The sequence below is a fragment of the Propithecus coquereli genome, unplaced genomic scaffold (genome assembly GCF_000956105.1).
Source record: "Propithecus coquereli isolate 6110/MARCELLA unplaced genomic scaffold, Pcoq_1.0 Scaffold556, whole genome shotgun sequence".
Lineage (NCBI taxonomy): Eukaryota > Metazoa > Chordata > Mammalia > Primates > Indriidae > Propithecus > Propithecus coquereli.
The window spans coordinates 485,178-504,191 of record NW_012151463.1 but is presented as its reverse complement, the minus strand read 5'-3'; the positions used below and the strand labels follow the sequence as shown (position 1 = coordinate 504,191).

General features: G+C 60.2%; 1 protein-coding gene across 1 annotated transcript in view; it reads right to left on the bottom strand.

Moving 5' to 3' along the window:
- The window catches only part of RIMBP2 (RIMS binding protein 2), an 88,905-nt gene that overhangs the window by 49,555 nt on the left and 20,336 nt on the right, over window positions 1-19,014 (bottom strand). The window contains exon 3 of the mRNA XM_012657652.1: window positions 9,538-9,642. Coding sequence (XP_012513106.1) covers window positions 9,538-9,639 — 102 coding nt within the window. The 5' untranslated portion in view covers window positions 9,640-9,642. The remainder of the gene's footprint in view (window positions 1-9,537; window positions 9,643-19,014) is intronic.

Here is a 19,014-nt window from a genome sequence, read left to right as displayed (position 1 = left end):
CCTCCTCCTCCTCCTCCTCCTCCTCCTCCTCCGCCTCCACAGGCTTCTCAGCTCCCTGGTCCAGAACGAAGTGCCATTTACATCTGAAATCATGGATTTCTAAAAACAACCCTCACAAATACTGAGCCTACGATTAATTTCTTTGATTTGTTAACAAAACCATCAGCAGCATTCTTCCAGAAAGCTGAACGGGCTCGGCCGAGCTAGCTGTGTCCACTGAGGCAGGCGCAGAGCTGCGCGTCAGGGGCCCCGGGCGCAGGTGGGCACGTGGACGGCACCCAGAGGGACCCTCCGGCCCAGGGGCAGCTCGGGCCCCAGGAGCGGGGTCTGCAGGCGGGACGGCGACCTCGGCTTCCTCGCGGCCCCGGGGCTCTGGCTCCGCCCGCTCAGCCCCAAACAGCCAGGCCCTGCTGAGACACTGAAGTCACTCCCATCCTGAGGTCGCGGCCACTCCCTCATGCCCGAGGGCGTCTTCCTGCAGGGTCTGTGGTCAGCGAACAGGAGAGAGTGTGGCCCTGCGGGCGAGGGCGGGTCAGCGCTCCGGGTGGGCAGGCTCCGGCAGGACCGCAGACCGAGGCGCGGCGTGGGCGTGTGCAGAGGCCGGGCGTGAGGCTGCAGGAGCTGGCGGATGCGGAGCCCGGGCAGCTGCTCTGCGAAGCCAACTCCTCCAAGGGTGCCCTGAAGAATCGGCCACGAGGCAGCCGACGGGCACGTGCGAAGCTCACAGTACTGGGGCTCGTCACGGGCAAGATCCCTGTCCAAGAAGCCCAACCCCCACATGCCTCGCGTCGTCACTGGACACCACTGCCAAGTGCTGCGGTCCCAGCGGCCATTCTTCCCCACAGAGACTTGTCTCGAGGTGCTGAGGCCCTGGCTCTGGTGCTTAGGAGCTGTGTGTCCTCAGGCAAGTGGCTCAGTGTCTCTGTGCCTTGACTCCCTAAACGAGGAGGAGAACAACCTCATCGTGGTTTCAAGGATTAAATCCGATGGCACTTGTCAGATGCCAGGTGCAGAGTGACTTCGTGACTTGTGTTCCCGCCGCTACGACCGCGTCCGGGGAAAGGGCAGGCGGGTCCAGTCTGCACGGCTGATGCCTCCCGACTTTCCAGTCGACCTTCGGTCCAGCGTTGGGCAGGACGCGTCCCCGCAGCCGCAGGGAGGGCAGAGTTCTGAGGTGACAGGCGCCGTGCCCTGGACCCGCAGCAGACGGCCTGGACCCTGGAGCCGAATTTCTGGGGCCCGAGTGGGATTCCACCCCCCGGGCAGGTCATGTAACCTGCCTTGCCTCAGCGTCCGCGTCGTGGTCAGGACTGAGTGACAGATGTGTCACTAGAACAGCGCCTGGCACAGGCCACCCGCTCAGTAAACGCTGCTGCTATTGCTTCTCTCACCTCCCCGTTTTGACACGACTTTCTGGAAGTGCCAGGGAAATTACTTAACTAACGGTATCTGGAATCTCCCTGCGCTTGGCTTCTTACGTTTATAAAAAGCTGTCTTTCCAGGAGAGTTCTTGAAAACTCTGTTCTATTTTTAGCTAACTCCTGACACAGAACTTTGCTAAACCCCCAAACTAGGCCGGATGACTCCTTGGGTCCTAGGACTTTTCTCCACGGGATGTGGCCGGGAGTGAAGACACCTCCCCTGCCCCAGCCCCAAACATCCTGGCCACTCGGTCAGCAGAAAACAGGGCACAGACACATCTGTAGAAATGCATTTGTACGTGCGGGTATGCTGAGGGTTTTTTATTTCACACGAGTTCTCAGGTAAACCGTGTCTAGTAACTATATCGTATCTAGCTGGGCAAGAAAGCAGGTTGTTCTACTTTGTAGAATATTCTGTCTAAAGTCACCAGAGTCCCACCTGGGATGTACCAAATTCTCCAAGGACACTGACCCTTAGAAATGAAAACTGTGCCCCACACAGCACATTGCTCTGTGACAGGTGAGTGGGCAGGACTCTGCCCCCTGGGCTCTCGGCCACACCCCTGGGGCAAGGTACGAAATGGTCATTAAGGTGCAAAGCCACGACCGGCCAACGCCTCCCAGGAAACTCCCTCCTTAAAATATTTTCTCCTTCCCAGTCGCTGGGCTCACAGACTGCATCTAAACAACACGTCTCGAAATCAGCGGCACCAACACCTGCAGGGCTGGTTCGAACACGGATTTCTGGGTTCCTCCCCGAGGTTCTGACTCAGCAGGTCTGAGAGGTCTGGAAGCTCAGAGGTTTGGAAAACGAGCCAAGCCCTGTTCTGAGGGATAGCTCAGCTTCTCCCGGCCCCAGAGGAACTAGAGGGCTGTCGTCCGTTAAGGGAAGGAGCAAGGGCAGCCCGCTGGAAGGAGCTTGCTGTTTGCCCGTGGCAGGCGGAGAACAGAAAGGTGCACTGCTCAGGTGTGACGCTCAGGTGTGAGGCTGGAATTCCGATGACCAAATAACCAAATTCCGGGCTGTCAGCTGGGTTCTCTCATGCACGTGGCTGGCCCAAGGGCAGAATCGGTCCTAACCAGTGCTCTTCCCCGTGGTCATCTGAATTCCCAGCCCGGCCTCCCAGCCTGAAAGTTGCAGCCCTGGCAGAGAAGGGGGGGCCACGGCTGGGCCTGCTCAACACGGCAGAGAACACTCCGCATCCAGGTGCTGGATTAAAGTGAATCCCCATCGTGGAGCTCCTGAAAGCAGCTCCTCAGCGCCCCCCCCCCCGTTAAGGAACCGCCCCCTCCACCCACTGCATTAGAGAGATTTGATTCAGGTCAGCGCCTCGGGGCGCCCCGTCCAGGAAGCGGCGGCGGATTGAGCAGGCCCAGGGACTCGCGGCTGCGTCCATGCACGGGGAAGGCACCACGCACGCCGGGGCGGGGGACACGTCACGTCAGAATACCTGCATGCTGTCCAAGGTGTTCTGGACGAAGCGCCAAGCAAGACACAACCGCGGAGAGACGTAAATGAAAGACATGAATCTCATTACACCCGCACGGCCTGTTCTGATTTTCAAAGCAAAGCACGTGGCACAGGGACCATCGCCACGTCTCAAAGAGAGCGCCAGGACGGCGCGGGCGGCAGGCGCAGCGGCAGCTCGGAAGGCGGATTGAAACAACACGGGCAACCAAGTCAACAGCCTCGGGGCAGCTGGGAAAAGCCTCTGCCCTTCCAGCCGGGAGATTATGCAAATTAAAGTGCGCGGACGGTTCAGGCCAGGGATCGAATAATGCTCAGGGAGATATACGGCCCCCTGGAGGCCTGTCTGCATCCTCCCGGGTTATATATTTTCCTGCGTGCTATTCCCTATTCACCATGCTCATCCCTCCAGACAGTCGTTAACTAATGGATGCCTTGAAAAAATCAATTTTAATACGTGTGATGATAATGATGGAACCTTCTCCTGCGGGAGGAATAGATTTTAAAAGCTGCTGTGAGAGACGCACGTGTCCTGAGCAGCTGCCGTTCCCCTGGGGACGGGGAACAGGGCTGTCCCAACGAGGGCAACCTCATCCCGGCTCTGGAGGCCTAGCCCGGGAGGAGGCCATGCTGGGCCAGGCCACTCCCGCACGACCAGCTCCGTAACAGGGCGTCGGCTGCCAGGCCCTCGTCTCTGGCAGGGTGAGGGCTGGCGCTCACAGGGCACCCCGGGAGCTCTGCCCGTCTGCCCGTCCACTTGCTCCCAAGGGGGCTGGCATCGGACCGAGAGCCAGGGACGGGAGCGGTCACTCCCGACACACCACCCACGCTGGTGGGACGTGGCGCCAGCTCCCTTGCTGGCTGCCGTGGGCCCCGAGGAAGGCCACTCTCGCCGTGTTTGCGCGACGGCGCTGGCCGCCCTGCCTCCCAGGCCCTCCTTTCTCCCATTCTGCAAACGTCCCCAGCACTAGTGTCACACCTTAAACCTGTGCCCCCGACAGTCCCTCGGAGGGCAGGATGTCCCAGGAATGGTCCATCCTCTGCTTCTCCCGGGGAAGCGACTCCTTACTTCCCAGCCCAGGGGAGCCAGTGGAGAAGCGCAGGCCACATCCGAGACACACAGTTCTGACCCCGGCTGTGTGGCCAAAGAAAAACTGCCCAACCTCTCTGTGGCTCGGCTTCCTCACATGCAAACGCGGACATCGCCATGGTGCCGCCGCACTGGCTGCTTGTGATGAGGACGTGAGAAGATGCACGGACAGCATCTGGGAGCCGGTATGCAGCAGGCGCTTAAACGTTATCCGTTACGTCTAGTGGGTGTGAGCGTGATTCTCCCCGACCTCACCCATCCCCCGGTCACTCACCTCTAGCAGCTGCACGGCACCTTCATGCTCTTTCTTGGCTTCAACCTGAGCCTTTTTCATGGTGAAAAGAGAAAATGTTCAAAGGGGGAAAGAAGAGAAGCGATTAGTGTCGGAATTGTCGGGAGGAGTCACTTATTCCCAGTCTCCCAATCAGCCCCACATTCTCAGGGTCTCAGCCAGTTTCCTTTTCTTGTTTCCTTGGGGCCGGATGGACGGGCTCTGGCTGCGTTTCATGCTCACTGTGAAAACCGAGAGCGTGTCCTGACCCGGCAGGGAATGGGCAGACCCTCGGGCCTTGTCTGGGGCGCAGGCAGGGGACAGGTCCCAATTCTACTCCGGAGAAGGGGCCACACACAGAGGGTGGTGAGCCCAGAATGGCAGGACGATCCTTCCCCAGCCCCCTGGGCAGCGCCTTCGTCCCTCAAATGTCCATAACTGCTTGGGAACCAAAACACAGTCCCGCAAACCTGACCCCAAGTAGAGCAGCTCATGGTTTCCGAGACCCCAGGGCCCTGGCACAGTTGTTGCGGGGCCCTGAGCGTGCAGCAGACTCCTGGCACCTCCGGCCTGTGGCACGGGCCACCCTCTACGAAGCGCCGAAGCAAAACCACGTGCCCCACAGAATAAAATGTTTTGCAAGTTTTGCTGAAGAGATTTCTGAGGATGGCTGCTGCCTGGGCCAAGGGCAAACTCATACGAAACTGAAGGATGACACGATCATGGTCCTCACAGTCCCAGAAGTTCTAGCAGCACGATGACAGCAAGCATCTGCCGTCTCCTCTCCCGGGAGGAGCCCCTGGATTTGCTGGGACCTGCCCCTCCCCACACTGAGCACGGGCCCAGGCTCTCGGCGAGTGGCGACCGGCGGCGTGTGGCCTGCTGCCCACACTGAGCCTTTGCCGGGGAATGGAGGGGGAGGGGGACCCTCTCCTGTTGGACTTGGCCCGAGAGGAGTGAGGCTGGAGTGACCCTCATGGTGCCAAGATGGCTGCAGCAGCTCCGTCCCACCACCACAGTAAGGTGGCAGATGGCATTGCAAGGCCTTGGACTCCACTGTGTCTGAAGCCAGCTGATTTGGGCCCTGGATCCAGCCACAGCTGAGGTCAAAGTCTCAGTAATGTGTACAAATAAAATTTCCTTGTGGATTTTCTGTCCCTAGGAACCAAGAGTGCCCATGAACACAGCATCGGCTGTGAAGAACGTGAAGCTTCCATTTTAACGTTGAGAAACTGAGGTTTGGCAGGAGGCTGGGGTTGTGCCACAGCCAGAGAGGAAAAGGCTCCAGCCTGCACCACGTGCCACGTAGCGTATCCACTGCGCTGGCCTCAGTGGCTCGCACATGTCACCAATGAAGCAGGAAGAGACCACTTTTGGGGAGAATCATTTCCTGATGTTGTGGCTCACCGGCCTCTCAAGACATCGAGTGCCAACAAACCATCCACGTACTGCGTGGAGACCCGCGTCGGGATTCTCGGTTTCTAGAGAAACGTTCTCTCTGGTGCCCAGAGCAGCATCGGTGACATCAGTGAGTGAACATCGTCTTGACAGCTGCTGCTCCTCACTCACCAAGCGCCGTGAGTGGGAAGAAGAGCTTGGCTGCCCCGGCGCAGACTGGAAGTGACAAGTAGCCCGGTTTCCGAGGAGTTCGTTGTCACGCGTTTTATTCTCACGTGTTCCCAGGAGGGTCCCGAGATCTGGGCAGGGACTAGGACGCAGCGAGTTAACGACCCCATCCTCGAATTCGGCTCAATCATCGAGCGCTTCAGACCGTTCTTTCAAAGGGAAAACAGCGAGGGCAGCAATGAATAACCTCACAGAAAAAGAGGAGCGGGCAGAGAAACTCGGGGACTCTATAAATGGCGCCACCACCGAGCCAGTCGAACCCAAGACGGTTTCAACTGGCAGGATCAGAAAACAGGAAAAAGCCACCGCGGGCTGTCAAAGCACGGCTGCGCTGGCAGCAGCAACGCGGTTTCCGGCTTCGGATGAGAACCAGGAGTTCGCTTTCGCGGGCTCCTTGCAAGCCGGGCCGCTGGGCAGTGAGAACAGATTGTTAAAATTAGCCGTGAAAACCAGCAGCGCTGAATCCTCACACAATCTAAGCGACGGCTTCAGCGCGGCTCATCTCGGGGGCCACCGCCAATGCGTGGGAAAGTGTGGCCTTCGTTCGGATGAGGCTTCCCGTGGAACAGAAACCCGAGAGGGACACGGCCCCCGCAGGGCCCATCCTGCCCTGGATGCCAGGGAACAGGCCCGTTACCCGAAGGGTCAAAGGTCAAGGGGGCGGGTCCCCGCAGCAGCAGCAGCTGGGTCCAGGGAGGCGTCCACAGAGGGAGGGGACCTCGGGTCTCCTATCGCCAACGTCCTGACCCGACAGTTGGAACCACCCACGTGTAACGGTGAGGCCGGGGTAGGGCGAGGCTCGGCTACTGCTGTCACTCAGCGTCAGCGCCACGGAAAAGCGGAGGAGGTCGTGGGGCCGTGCTTAGGGCTGTGAGGACTCTAGAACCGGGGCCCTCGACCGGCAGAGCCGGGGGGCTAATGAACACAGTGACGCTCCGGGAGCACAGGAGACCGAGGCGGACGCTGCCCGGAACCAACACAGAGGGCCCGTCTGTGACTGCACCCACCCCGGCCGTCCACACGGTGACCAAGGCCGGCACCCCCGAGGCAGACGCCTGACGGAGTCGCCACACACGGCGCCAAAACCCGCCGGATGAGCCGAGGTCGCTGAGATGGCGAGTGTAGACCAAGGAGGGACGTGGCTGAGGACCGAGTCTTGGGGTCGCTGCCTATGACACGTAGGGGGTCTGTGTGTTGGAGGAGAAGCAGGACAGGGTGGTGTCGTGAGAGCCCACGATGGCAAACTGGGCCCGCGGGTCGAAGGAAACGAGCACAGAGAACCAACCCCGGCCATGAAGCCACTCCTGGGTGACATGAACAGGTGCCGCGTGATGGGGGTGGGCGGCCCGCTAGGAAGAGCTGGGCTGTGGACAGAACAGGGGCTCTCTGCCTCATCGGAACCACATTTGGATCTCAGACAGTCCAAAGAGGATTGGTGACTTTTATCTTGGTAGGGGGACAAGGACCAGTCTGCGGCTGACACCGGACCCTAGAGCAGAGGCCCCAGCCCTGGTGGGTCAAGTGTGTCCGCTCTGCGCCTACAGTTCCAGAATCAAATCCTCCGCCTCGCCGCCCGCACCCCACTGCCCTGCCCCGTCCCCACTCCTGCACCCCGAGGGCTCGAACGGTTGCTGTCCCCCCAGCTCCCGGCGCGGTGGCGTCCTCTGCTCGCTCCGGTCTCACCTACAGTGCCACTGCGCACGGTAGTCCCTCGTGGCCTTGGTCGCAACGTGGACTTTCAGTCTTGCATTAGCTGCTCGCTTACTGTCGCCCCAGGAGGGCAGGGCCAGGCTCACTCGCCACCGTGCTTTCTAGAACCGCGGCCGGGTGGCTGACGCAGACGGGCGACCGGTGCCTGGAGCGAACGAGCGGGGGTCCGGCCAGCAGGTGTAGCCCGACGGCCGTCCACACCGCACGTCAGACGGAAAGACGGACTCCAGGAAGAATCCGCCAGCCTCCCTCCACCTGGGATTCGACCTTCCTCCTCTAACACGTCTCTGAAAAGTTGGAGCGTCTAAGAAATCACAAAACCGACCCCTCCCTGTTCCATCTACTTTCTCTTCCTCTGCCGCCCTCACTCCGGAAGCGTCCGTGTGCCAAGAGAGACGACGAACACGGGAGGAGAGCACAGGACGGTGAGATCAGAGACGTGAGGTGGCAGAGTCAGGGGCCGAGCGAGGGCCGGTTCCACCCCGTCCTCTTTGGCCCCAAACGCTCAGTGAATACAACTCCAGCTCTCGGAGGAGGCTCTGCCGACAGGGCACGTCCCGTCCCCTCCCTAGATGGTGTTTATGTTCCTGCAGACCTATCATCCGGCCCAGACAGCCCCCGCCGGGGGCCGCGGCTTCCGGAGTCGCGATGCCGTCCAGACGACACCGGGCCGCGAGGAAGGTCCCGTGGGCCCGGCAGGAGGAGACGAGAGCGGCTTCTCTGCCTGCGTGCCGGCAATATCCGTCGCCGATAACATCTCCTGAAACGTCGCCTCTCAGGGCGCCTGCCAACTTATTATGACAGGCAACGAGGGCCGTGACAGTCCCATCAGCGCCGGCTTAATGAAAGCCGTCTTCGACATCATCTCGCGCTGAGAGATGAGAGGAACGGCAGCAGGAGTTATCCACCTGTCGCCACGAGCTCTGCCAATAAGCTGTGCAGGAGAAAACGTCCGGTAGATTCCTATCACCAACCGGGCGGGGCGAGCCATCGTGTGTCCTTTGTGTTCAGACCCGGGACCCGGAGAGGCCGTCGGACGGGTGGAGGGGCCTCGGCCGGCAGAGGGGCTGCCCGATGCCCACCCCAGCCGGGGCCGGGCGGGGCCGCAGAGCAGGGGGGAGGAGCGGGCAGGGCTTTGGGGGAAACAGAGGTCTAGGCACAGGTCCCGTGTCCTGATTCCCACCGCGGGCACCACAAGCCTCCTGGCTCTGAAAGGGGGGCCTTCCTGCCACCGGGCGAGAGACAGCAGGACCCAGGTGAGGACTGAAGTAGGGGTGGATCAGCTTCCCCCGCCCCCAGCGCCTGGCAGGTGCACACGGCACCAATCGGTCCTTCTCCCCGTGGCCTCGTCTCTCCCGCATCCTCCCCGCTTTCACACGGTAGCGGGACCACGCGACCACACGGCTCTGCAATTTGACGTGCTCGCTCTTAACAGGCCACGTAAATGGCCTTGAGACAGCGGGTTCAAACCACAGCGACTCCCTTTGCTGGCGCCGTCTCGGTCCGCGGTGCGGCTGTACCGCGACGTGTGCGGCCATCGCCTTGGGTGGCATTGGTTCAACCCGGCTCCCCACCCCTCCTCCCACGCAGCGTGACTGCAAATAACAACAGTAATGATAATAGTCCATCCGAACGTGCTCCTGTGTTTCCTGCAGGGCAGTCCCAGGATGGGGCAGGGCGTCAACACCTACGTGCGTGTTTAGCGAGAACTGACGCCCGCGACTCCCCCAAAGCAGAAGCAACCTGAGAGCCCGTCCTTCCCCACCACCTCGCCGGCATCAGGCGTTGGAGCTTTCTGCTTGTTTTTGCATCACGAATATGAGAAACTTCGGAAAACCCGGAGCACGTGGGGAGGCAAAAATGACCGAATCTCTGCGCAAGGAGACAGCGGGAGAAGCCGCCTCCCTCGGGCCCCCGCCCGCCCCTCCCGCGCCCCAGCCCCCGTGCTCACCTTCTGCAGAAGGTCGATTTCCTGCTGCTTGGCGCTGAGGACAGCCAGGGCCTGCTCATGCTCCGCTTCCAGCTGCTGCCGCCGTTCCGCGGCCTCTCGCATGTGCTGTGGGGACAGGGAGGGTCCCGCTGAGCGTGGCCACGGCGCCCAGGGCCTGTGACCGCACCGGAGTGCGGCCCGACTCCGCGGGGACCTGGGGCCCTGCCTGGACCCGGCTTTCCTGCAGCCGCAGAGCCAACGGGGACCCTGGTGCCCCAAGCCCCCACGCCCTGTTCCTCCTCCTCCCGCGGCGCAGAGCTCAAGAGCTCTCCTGCAACACCGAATGTCCTCTTTTTCCTTGTTTTGAAAAAGTTCATCTCTCTCCTGTCCACTTTTGTTCAGGTCCTTTGCAACAGCCAAGGGCAGGATGAGGGGTTAAGAGCCAGGACCACTCAGGGTCACATCCCAGCTTTGATGCCACCAGCTCTGCAACCTTAGGATGGTTGCTTGACCTCTCTGGGTGACATGCTCTTCTTCTGCATTGATTATTTAACATCATTATCTTCTCTAAATGGTTAATTAATAATTAATGAAACACCTACTATTGATTAGCCAATTATTAATTAGCACCCATGTCATAGAGGTGTCTTGAATTTTACGTGGGCTAGACCAGTACGTGGTGTCCGTTAAGTTCCTCTTAAGTCCGTTACCTCTTACCCCAAACAAACGTAAGAAAGCCCTTCCCGTGGAACGTGCGCGGTGCCACGTGCCGCTACTTAAACCCCAGGTGTGCGGTGGAAATCGGAGCGTATGAGGTGGCCGGGGCCCCACCCACAGGACAACGAGGAACCACGATCATGTGTTAGGATGGCGGTGACAAACCCGAACGCGGCAGCCGCTGTTCACGAAGCACCTACTCTGTCCCGGGCTCTCCGCCAAGTCCACGCGAGGCCTCGTTTAACGCTGAGAGTTGGACACGGTGGTCACTATTTCACAACGGGGCAACAGGCTCAGAGAAGCTAAGCAACTTGCTCAAGGCCACACAGCTGGAATGTGCAGAGCCTGGAGGCTGCCCCGAGAACGCTGAGACTCAGAGCCCGCGTGTTCCCGCCACGGCCCCGTTTCTGGGCTGAGACAACTTAAGAACCGCCACCCTCATCCTCGAACACCGCGAGGGCCGGAGCAGCCGCCCTGGTTTGGATGAGCAGCTCTGCAGCTGTTCAATTGCACGATGGTTCCGGCTAATTTCTGTGCCCCTGTTTATCTTGGAAGTGGGCACTGCCAAACGCAGCCTGGGCGATCTTTATTTAGCTTCGGGAGGAAGTCGTCAGGGGAGGGAGGAAACGTTCTCCTTACCGGGACGCGTTAGAAGCATTAACCAAATGCAGAGATAGTCCCAGGCGCGGCGCTGTGGGCTTTGAAGCCACCAGGGGAGATGGGCGACGGGCACTTTGGGGGCTCCTCGCTTAGAGGAGCCGGGAGAAGGGGGTTCAAAGACCCAGTGGATGGAAACAACCAGGACGAAAATAGCTTTTAAGTTTCTCAGGCTATGAGTTGAGTCAACATGAAGCAGTTGTCAGAAAGGCATAGATTCTACCCTTGAAAAATGTGTCCCAGGTTCACTACGACGGATGCTGGGAGGACAAGTTCCGCTGGGGACTTCTGTCGGCTCCTGTGTCCCCAAATCTCACCTGTCCCTTCAAAGCCCACGTCCCCCTCCAGCCAGGCCCGTGGTTCATGCTTCTGCTCTCAACAGAGCTCTGTAAAAGGGCGGATTCTACCCTCCCTCTCCACGACCTCACTTCCCATCCACTCCTCAAGCCTTGCCCCCGGCTTCCCTCCTGTTGCTCAACCGAAATTCTGCTAACGTGGCCAAAGAGCTCCCTGTCACCCACGCCAGCGGCCACCGCTCGGCCGCACCGGACCGAGCCTCTGACCAGCACCTGACACGGGCCCCCCCGGTTCACGGGGCCTTGGCTTCGGGCCCGCAGCCCACGCTCACTGGTCTCCCTCCTGCGACCTCTGCTGCTGCCCGACCTCCGCGTCCTGTGGCGGCCACTGCCGTACTTATGCTCTGTCCTTGGGGGATCTCGCCCGGCACCGGTTTCAAGTGCCGTGTAATTCCAAACTAAACCTTTATCCTGCGCCCAGACGCAACTGCCTGCGCATCATCCCTGCACGGACGCGCAGGAGGAAGCTCCACTTCAGCCAGTGCGAACAGAGTTCTTGATTTGCCCTCTCGGATGGGTCCCTTCTCCAGGCTGCCCCGTCTCGGCAAATAACACCGCTGTGCCCTCAGCCCCCGCCAGGGAGCCGAGGTCCTCCTCGATCCCTCCCTTCCCGCTTTGTTCAACACCCAAATCGGTTTAAAATCCTCCGTTTGCACCAGAACCTTCTTCCCTGTGTCTACCATCTCCTCCTGTGCCCACTGCTGCCAGCTCTCACCAGCACCAGAGCCAGACTCCCCAGGTGCTCTTCCCGCCCCCACAGCTGCCCAGAACAGCCTGCCCCAAACCAGAGGTGTCCCACGTGGCCTCCTCCTCCAGGGTGTGGCGCTGCCCACCGCACTGAGAACAAAACCCAAACCCTTGGTGGCAGCCGACCGGCTCCTCCGGGATCGGGCCACTCCTGCAACCCAATCTCTCACCCGTCCCTTCCGCACCCGCTGCAGCCACGCCGGCCCCCGCTCCGTTCCACGACCACGCCACCCACCTCCAGGTCTCAGCACGCGCCATTCCCACTGTCCAAATGCTTGTCCCTGCATCACTGCACAGCTGGCCCTGCATGCATCCTTATCAGAGATTATTTTGTTTGTTTATGTGCTTATTCTATGGTGTCTTCCCCCCTTATCTGTGAGCACCACGAGATTAGAGAGTGTGTGTCCCTGTCTGCTGCCGCACCCCAGGCCCGGACGGCCTCTGGCACTTGGCGAGTATAACAAACGACGGCCCAGGCGGGGTCCCCGTCCACAGAGCCTCCTCCCCACGCCCCAGCCCGCACTGCCCGTCCCCCCTCCCCTCCGTCACCACCGCCCGGAACGTTCTCCCGCATCAGCACCGTAGCTGCCAGTAACTTCCACAGGTCGTCACGATTCTGTCTCTTCCCGGGAGCACAAAGGGCCGCGGAGTCTCCCGAGAGTCTGAAAGCCCCTGGCTGCCGCCAACGACGACATCCACCGAATTCCCAGCACTGGCTTCCACGTGGCCTCCAAGTACGTGCCACAAGCCCCGGGGAAAGCTCACGTCTGAGAAGTCCTGGGTCGTGCACCGGTGAGGAACGCCTGTCTGAGACGCTCTGCCCGTGGCAGGTTTTGCAGCCGTGATATCTGTAGCCGGATGTTGGCGTCAAGGCCGGCGCTTAAGTAGCCTGCAAATGTCAGGTGCCGCCTCCCGGGGAAGCCTCGGGTGGGACGTGAAATGGGGGGACACCGAGCAAACTGAATTATCTCCTCGACGCAGATCACAGCGGCTTTGGCGCTGCCGTGCCTGGGCGAAGAAATTAAGGCAGAAGCAACTTCCTTGAGAGGCGCTGATGGCAACACCTTGGACGTCACGTTAGCGGGACCTGCCGCGCACAGTGGCAGCAACAAAGCATTTCTGTGCTCACTCAGACTCTCGCTCGGATTCTGCCGGAAGCTTCCCAGTGGGTCTTCCCGATTCTGCGAACACAAATCCAGGTACATCGCAGCGTGCTTGAGACCCGTGCCTGGTGCCCGCTGCTCCAAGCACGAGGGCGTGACGGTCTGACCCCTACTGGCCCCTGGGCTGCCCTCCCCATCTGCTGTCCCACTCTCATCACTCTGGTCACACCTTCCTCACCCTGGCGCTTACTCCGATCCTCTACCCCAGGACCTTTGCACACACTGTTACCTCTGCACAGGATTCTTTTCCCTCCCACTTCTCTTAACCAACTCCTACTCATCCTCAGAAATCCCACTTCCGTGTCACCTGCTCTGGGAGGCTGCTCTCCCCAGGGCTCCTCTGCAAGCGATTCAAGACTTCCAGCCCTGAGCTCCTCTCCTGGGTGTGCGCATGTTACATACGGAGAGATGTTTCCAGGCCCCAGAACGCTGCAGCCATTTGCCTTCCAGTGGCGTGTGCGGGTGCACCTGTTCCCCACCCCACGCTGCCCCGTCAGCCCTCCCAGGTGTTTCCTGACCTGACGGAGGGGAGCCGCGTCTCACTGCTGCGGTAATGCGCATTTTCCCGATATTGGTGAGGCTGGAAACCTCACACTCCTAGGAGCTCCTTGGGCCTGGAGCACCCAGCAGAGAACAGGCAGCCAGGCGGCCCTGCCACACAGAGGAAACTGACCCCTCGGTGGAGGGCGGGAGGTCGCAGTCTCAGAAAGCGACGTGTCTCCTCCTCAGGCCGGGTGCAGGACGAGACACATGCGTGTCCCAAAGCACCAGCAAGTGAACCGTCAGAGCCTCTGACCCCAACCTCTCCCCACGGAGACGGAATGACGCTGAAGCTTCTGAAGCAACAGATCTCCCGTTCGTTTCTTCCCAGCATCCGAACGTCTGGATGACGCGTCGACTGTCTTGCTCAGGCCCCAAGCGTCACCCTCGCGTCCCAGAGAACCCGGGCGTTTGTTGGGGTTTGAATGTTGGGACACAGAACTTTGAGACGTTCGTCACACCTGCCGACGACAGCAGGCTTGGCCTCTCGGGCACGGCGCCCAGGTGCACGGGTACGAGGGTGACGGGGCGGGAAAGAGACAAAGGCCTCGAAGATTAATGGTCCCCGAGAGTCGCTTATCAATCCCAGACAACGAGCTGCTCATTAACACAAAATAAATCCCCGAGTGTCTGCATGTAACTTGACCTGCTAATGTGATTAACGTACACTGACCAATCTGTTAATTACGAGAACAAAATCTGGCTCGAATACTTTTTATTTTTTAAATAAAAAAGAGGGCGTGGGGTCTTGCAGCAGAGTCTAGGTTTGAATCTCTGTGCAGCACTAAGTGATCGGCGGATGAACCAGAGGGACATGACGCGATCTTTGCTCTAACGGTGGCCGTGGCTGTCGGTGGAGCATGGGCTCCAGGGGACACGCGGTCTTAGGCAGGCGCCCACCGGGTCACAGCAAAGCTGACATATGTCATAAGTAGGTGGCTGAGAAGTGACACGTTTCACTGGGCAGACTGAAGAGTAGACTGTGTCTGTCCCCAACACAGCGATGCCCCGGCCCAGCCACATGTCCTTGGTGCCCCCCGTCACCGCTAACGGCCCCACTACGGACCCCAAAACTCACATCCAGACCCCGGGTGTCACCTGGACTCCTCCTCACGTCCCATCCATCCAGCCCTGCTGAGTCTGCCTTGAAAACACGCCCAGACCCTGACTGCGTGCCACCCCTCCCCCACCTTCCTGGAAGCCACGCCCCCCCATATGGGGATCACCCGTCCTGATCCACTCCGGATCCCGCCATATTTCCACAGTGTGGCCGCGGGGTGACCCTCTGCAAACTCGGGTCAGAGGTGACCCCTCCTCCCTCAGCACTGAGGTGAACCGATCGCAGGACACGCCCGGTCACTCCCAAATCCACTTCCGTCACGGTCCGTCAGCCGGGGGCAGAGTCCACGCCTCCATCCCACGAAACCGGGCCGGGCGAGCCACGCTCTGAGCGACACGAGCGGATGGAGGCGCCTCGTGCCAGACTGGAGCCTGGGCCTCCCGAGGTCCTGCGTGTCCTGCCCTCGTTCTCGGCCCGTCGTGCCACGGCTGGAAGCCCCGTCTGGGCTGCGGGAGGAGGAGGAGCGGCCGGGCAGTCCTCCCAGCCGACAGACACGTGAGGGCGCCCCGGCTGGGCTGGAGGCACCGGTTGGCCACCCAGAGACTCCTGATGACGAACGGTTACTGTGCTAAGCCACCGGGCGCTGGGGCGGTTTGTGACGCAGCGTCATTGGGACGGCAGGTAACAGTTATGGCGTCCCGTGACCCTTAGAACAAATTCTCAAGTTCTCGGAACTCCACCTTGGCTTACGAGTCCCCGCGCACTGTACCCCCATCTGGGTTCCACCTTCTACCTCCCGGCCCTCCCCTCGCCGTCACGGCCACGCCTGCTGGACCCCTGGCTGCTCCTGGGACACGCCGAGCTCCCACCCGCCCCTGGCCCTCTGACCGCCCCCTCTGCCTGGAGTGCTCCCCCCGAACGTGGCCGGGGTCCTCCCTCCCTGGACCCACAAGCGCCTCCTCTGCTCTAGGACACACCCGGGGGAGGCCCCCCGGACCACTCATAAACGCCGCACGTCACTTCCTGCCCCTCGACCCCAGTTCTTTTTCCCAGAGCACTCGTCAGGGCCTGACGCCACACCACACACGCATCTGTCTCCCATCGACTGCGTGTCCCGGGAGAATGCCGCGCTCTGCTGCGCTAAGCGCCGTGTCCCGGTGCCAGCAACAGCGACCAGTGCGCAGTGAGTGCTCAACCCACACATGGGAGCCAACGAATGAACGGATGATCACGCGACAAGCAACCCGCAGGCCAGGGAGACCACTGCGTGTCCAGCTCCGGGGACCCCCATTGAAACACGCAGGCAGGTCCCTTCTCTGGGGACGGGGCAGCTCGCAGCGAGACAGGGTGGACGTGCGGGCCGGGTCTCCTCAGCCCCCGCCACCGTGTTCAGACGCTAACGCTCTTCCGTCTCCTGGCATTTTAGATTTATTCTAAATCAACGTCTCCTCCAGACCAGGAGCGGCTGGGGAACCCCACGTCTTCTCCTCTCCGACGCCCGTCCCGGAGATCTCGTCCCGGGCTCTTCCCACACGCGGGCCGTCTGGCTCTAGCACTCGGCCCAGCTTTCCTCGCCAAGGGTGCGAGAGAGGCTGGAGAAACCCACACGCCTTTAGCGCTCCGTCCCCAAGGGCCTCCAAGGACAGACTTCGGAAAACGGCCCCTCGACTGCCAGGAAAGCGATCCTGACGCCAGCGTCCGTCCGCGTCCTCCACCACGACACCCCCGGCGAGAAGACGACGTCCGACATCCAGGCTCTGTGTCCCCAGGGCAACGGCAGGCTCCCTTCTCCGGGAGTGAGAATCATTAATTATTGACGTTTCCTTTTCTGCCCTCCTGGCAGCTGGGGACCGAATCAGCGTCTGAGAACAACCGTGACCTCAGAGCGCCCCGTTTAAATCCCGCCCCCCGCATCCGAATACGCTGCTTCCCTTCCCATCTCTTCGTGACACGCGATGATGTGGTGACTTGACCGAGTCTTTGGAAAGAGCACGCCAAAAACACGTGCACGCATGATGAACGCGTCAATTGTAATTTTTAAAAGTGCAAAACTCAGGAGGGACTTGAACGAGGTTAAACATCACCGGCTGGATTCGTGAGGGGGACCTGGGGTCACTCTCGGTATCGCTGGGCCCTGATTTCATCTGTCTCACCGCGAGCTTTGTATTTGGAAGGAAACACAAATCCCACGCGCCACTCCGCAAAACCAGTGGTGGGCGCGGCCTGGTCAGCCACCGGCCAGCCTCTCCCCTGAGCGTCTTCTCTCCGTCCGAGGCAGGTGAGGGGCGGTGAGCAACCCCCGGTCCCGGTGGGGACCCCTCACAGCCCGCCGGGGTGGGCTCCGGCCCCAGCAGAGTCCTCTGGGGCTCTGGGCAAGTCAGGCTGCTGGAACCAGGCTGGGGTCCCCATTCCACGCACGTCACCGGCAACAAGAGACGAAACGCCACAGACACAGACGGCGCCGTGGTGGGGTCCAGCTGGGACGTGTGGGAAGGACAGGGCTGGGCCTCCGAGATTCCCTAAATGCGGTCGGCTGCCTCCCCGGCTCCCACACATCCGTCTTTTCCCGTCCCTGCCATGCTGACAAGCTTGGCTGCTCCAGAAAAAAGCTAATTCTGTGCAGTCCATTTATTACCATGACAAAAACACGGGAAGGGTGTGAAAATCACTGCGCTTCTCCATAGGTAGGAACGGAGGCAGCGCGTCACCTTGCCTGGGGGTGACTCCTCCAAGCTCCCTCCGAGAGCACAGGTCTCCAGGAACTACCGCAGGGACCGCCCTGCCAACGTGCCCTCCTCAGGCGGGGACGGGGATCACAGACGGCTCCGCACGTCCTCAAGACACTCACTTCTTTCCACTGCAACAGGGTTACCCCTCCAGATCGCCACTTCCCTTCTCCACCTTTGTGGGGGGCAGAGGTCCCCTGAGGAGCAGCTGCATTGGTTCCCGCAGGCCCCTCCCCCACTGGCTGGAGGGACCTGGGACAGGCCACCCACCCGGTCCTGGCAATTGTGCAATGACGACCCCTGCTTGGCGCCCCACCCCACCCCACCCCCGGGCTCCAAGCCCCTCATTTGCTCATCAAAACCTCATCAAAACCGCACGGAGAAGGATTTCGTGGACGACCTATGAAGAGCCTGGCCCTGCCCCAGCCCTGGGAACAGAGCAGACGGGGTGCCCCACCCCTGAAGCTGGCTCTTCAGGTGGGGGACAAGGTGTGAGAGAGCCAAACGAGACAAATGAGCAAAACACGTCAAAGATGATGAGCTTTAGTGAGAAAAGTAGCGAAAAGATGGGGGCAGGGAGTGCCGGGTGTGTGTACACAGGCCCTGAAGGTCAAGTTGGCAGCAGGAGACACCCAGCCGTGGCGGTGACATTTGGGCCAAGACTGGACAGGGGGGTGGGGGGACCCCCCAGCACCTGAGGCGGCAGCAGTCGGGGCCAGACAGCTGTGAACTAAAATAAAATTTTAAGGCTCACCGCCCACCCCAGCCGCTGACTAAATGGACCCCCTCGTGGCCAAAGGAATATCCTAGAACTAAATTGCCTGCCGGGAGGAAGGAGGTCAGACAGGCCTCATCATGCCCTCCTCCCTTCTTGGGGACATCCTTTATAACATCCTTTATAACAGGCCTAAGGGTTTGCAAGACAAATCTGCAGGTCCTCAATTTACACAACAAATCTATGTCCAGTGGCTTATCTCTGATAAAGAGCTCCTTATGTTGACACATTCCAAGCCTTTATACTAAGCTTCATGTCTTTAACCAATTACAGGCCAAAGAATCTTTAAACCCACCTATAGCCTGTAAGCCCCGCTTCGAGATGATCCACCTTTTCCGGCCAAACCAATGTATGCCTCCCACGTATTGATTTATGACTTTACCTGTAACCCCTGTCTCCCTGAAATGTATAAAAGCAAACTGTGACCCAGCCACACCGAGTCCACTTGCTCAAGGCTTCTTGGGTGTGGCTCCAGTCATGGTCCTCAAATGTGGCTCAGAGTAAATCTCTTTAAAATTACTTTACAGAGTTTGGTCTTTTTTCCCGTTGACAAGACTGGCGCCCAATGTGGGGCTCAGAGAAGACTCAGGACCACCGAAGGAGCAGCCCGAACTCGGCGCCAGGTACCGGCATGGCCCGTTTGGGCCCTCTGACTCCGAGCTTCTCCTTGGGTGGAACTGGTAAGTCCTCCTGAGCTCCAGACCTCCCGTTTTTGGTTGATGGTCTCGGTTTACTCTGAGCTAGTTCTTTTCCTAGG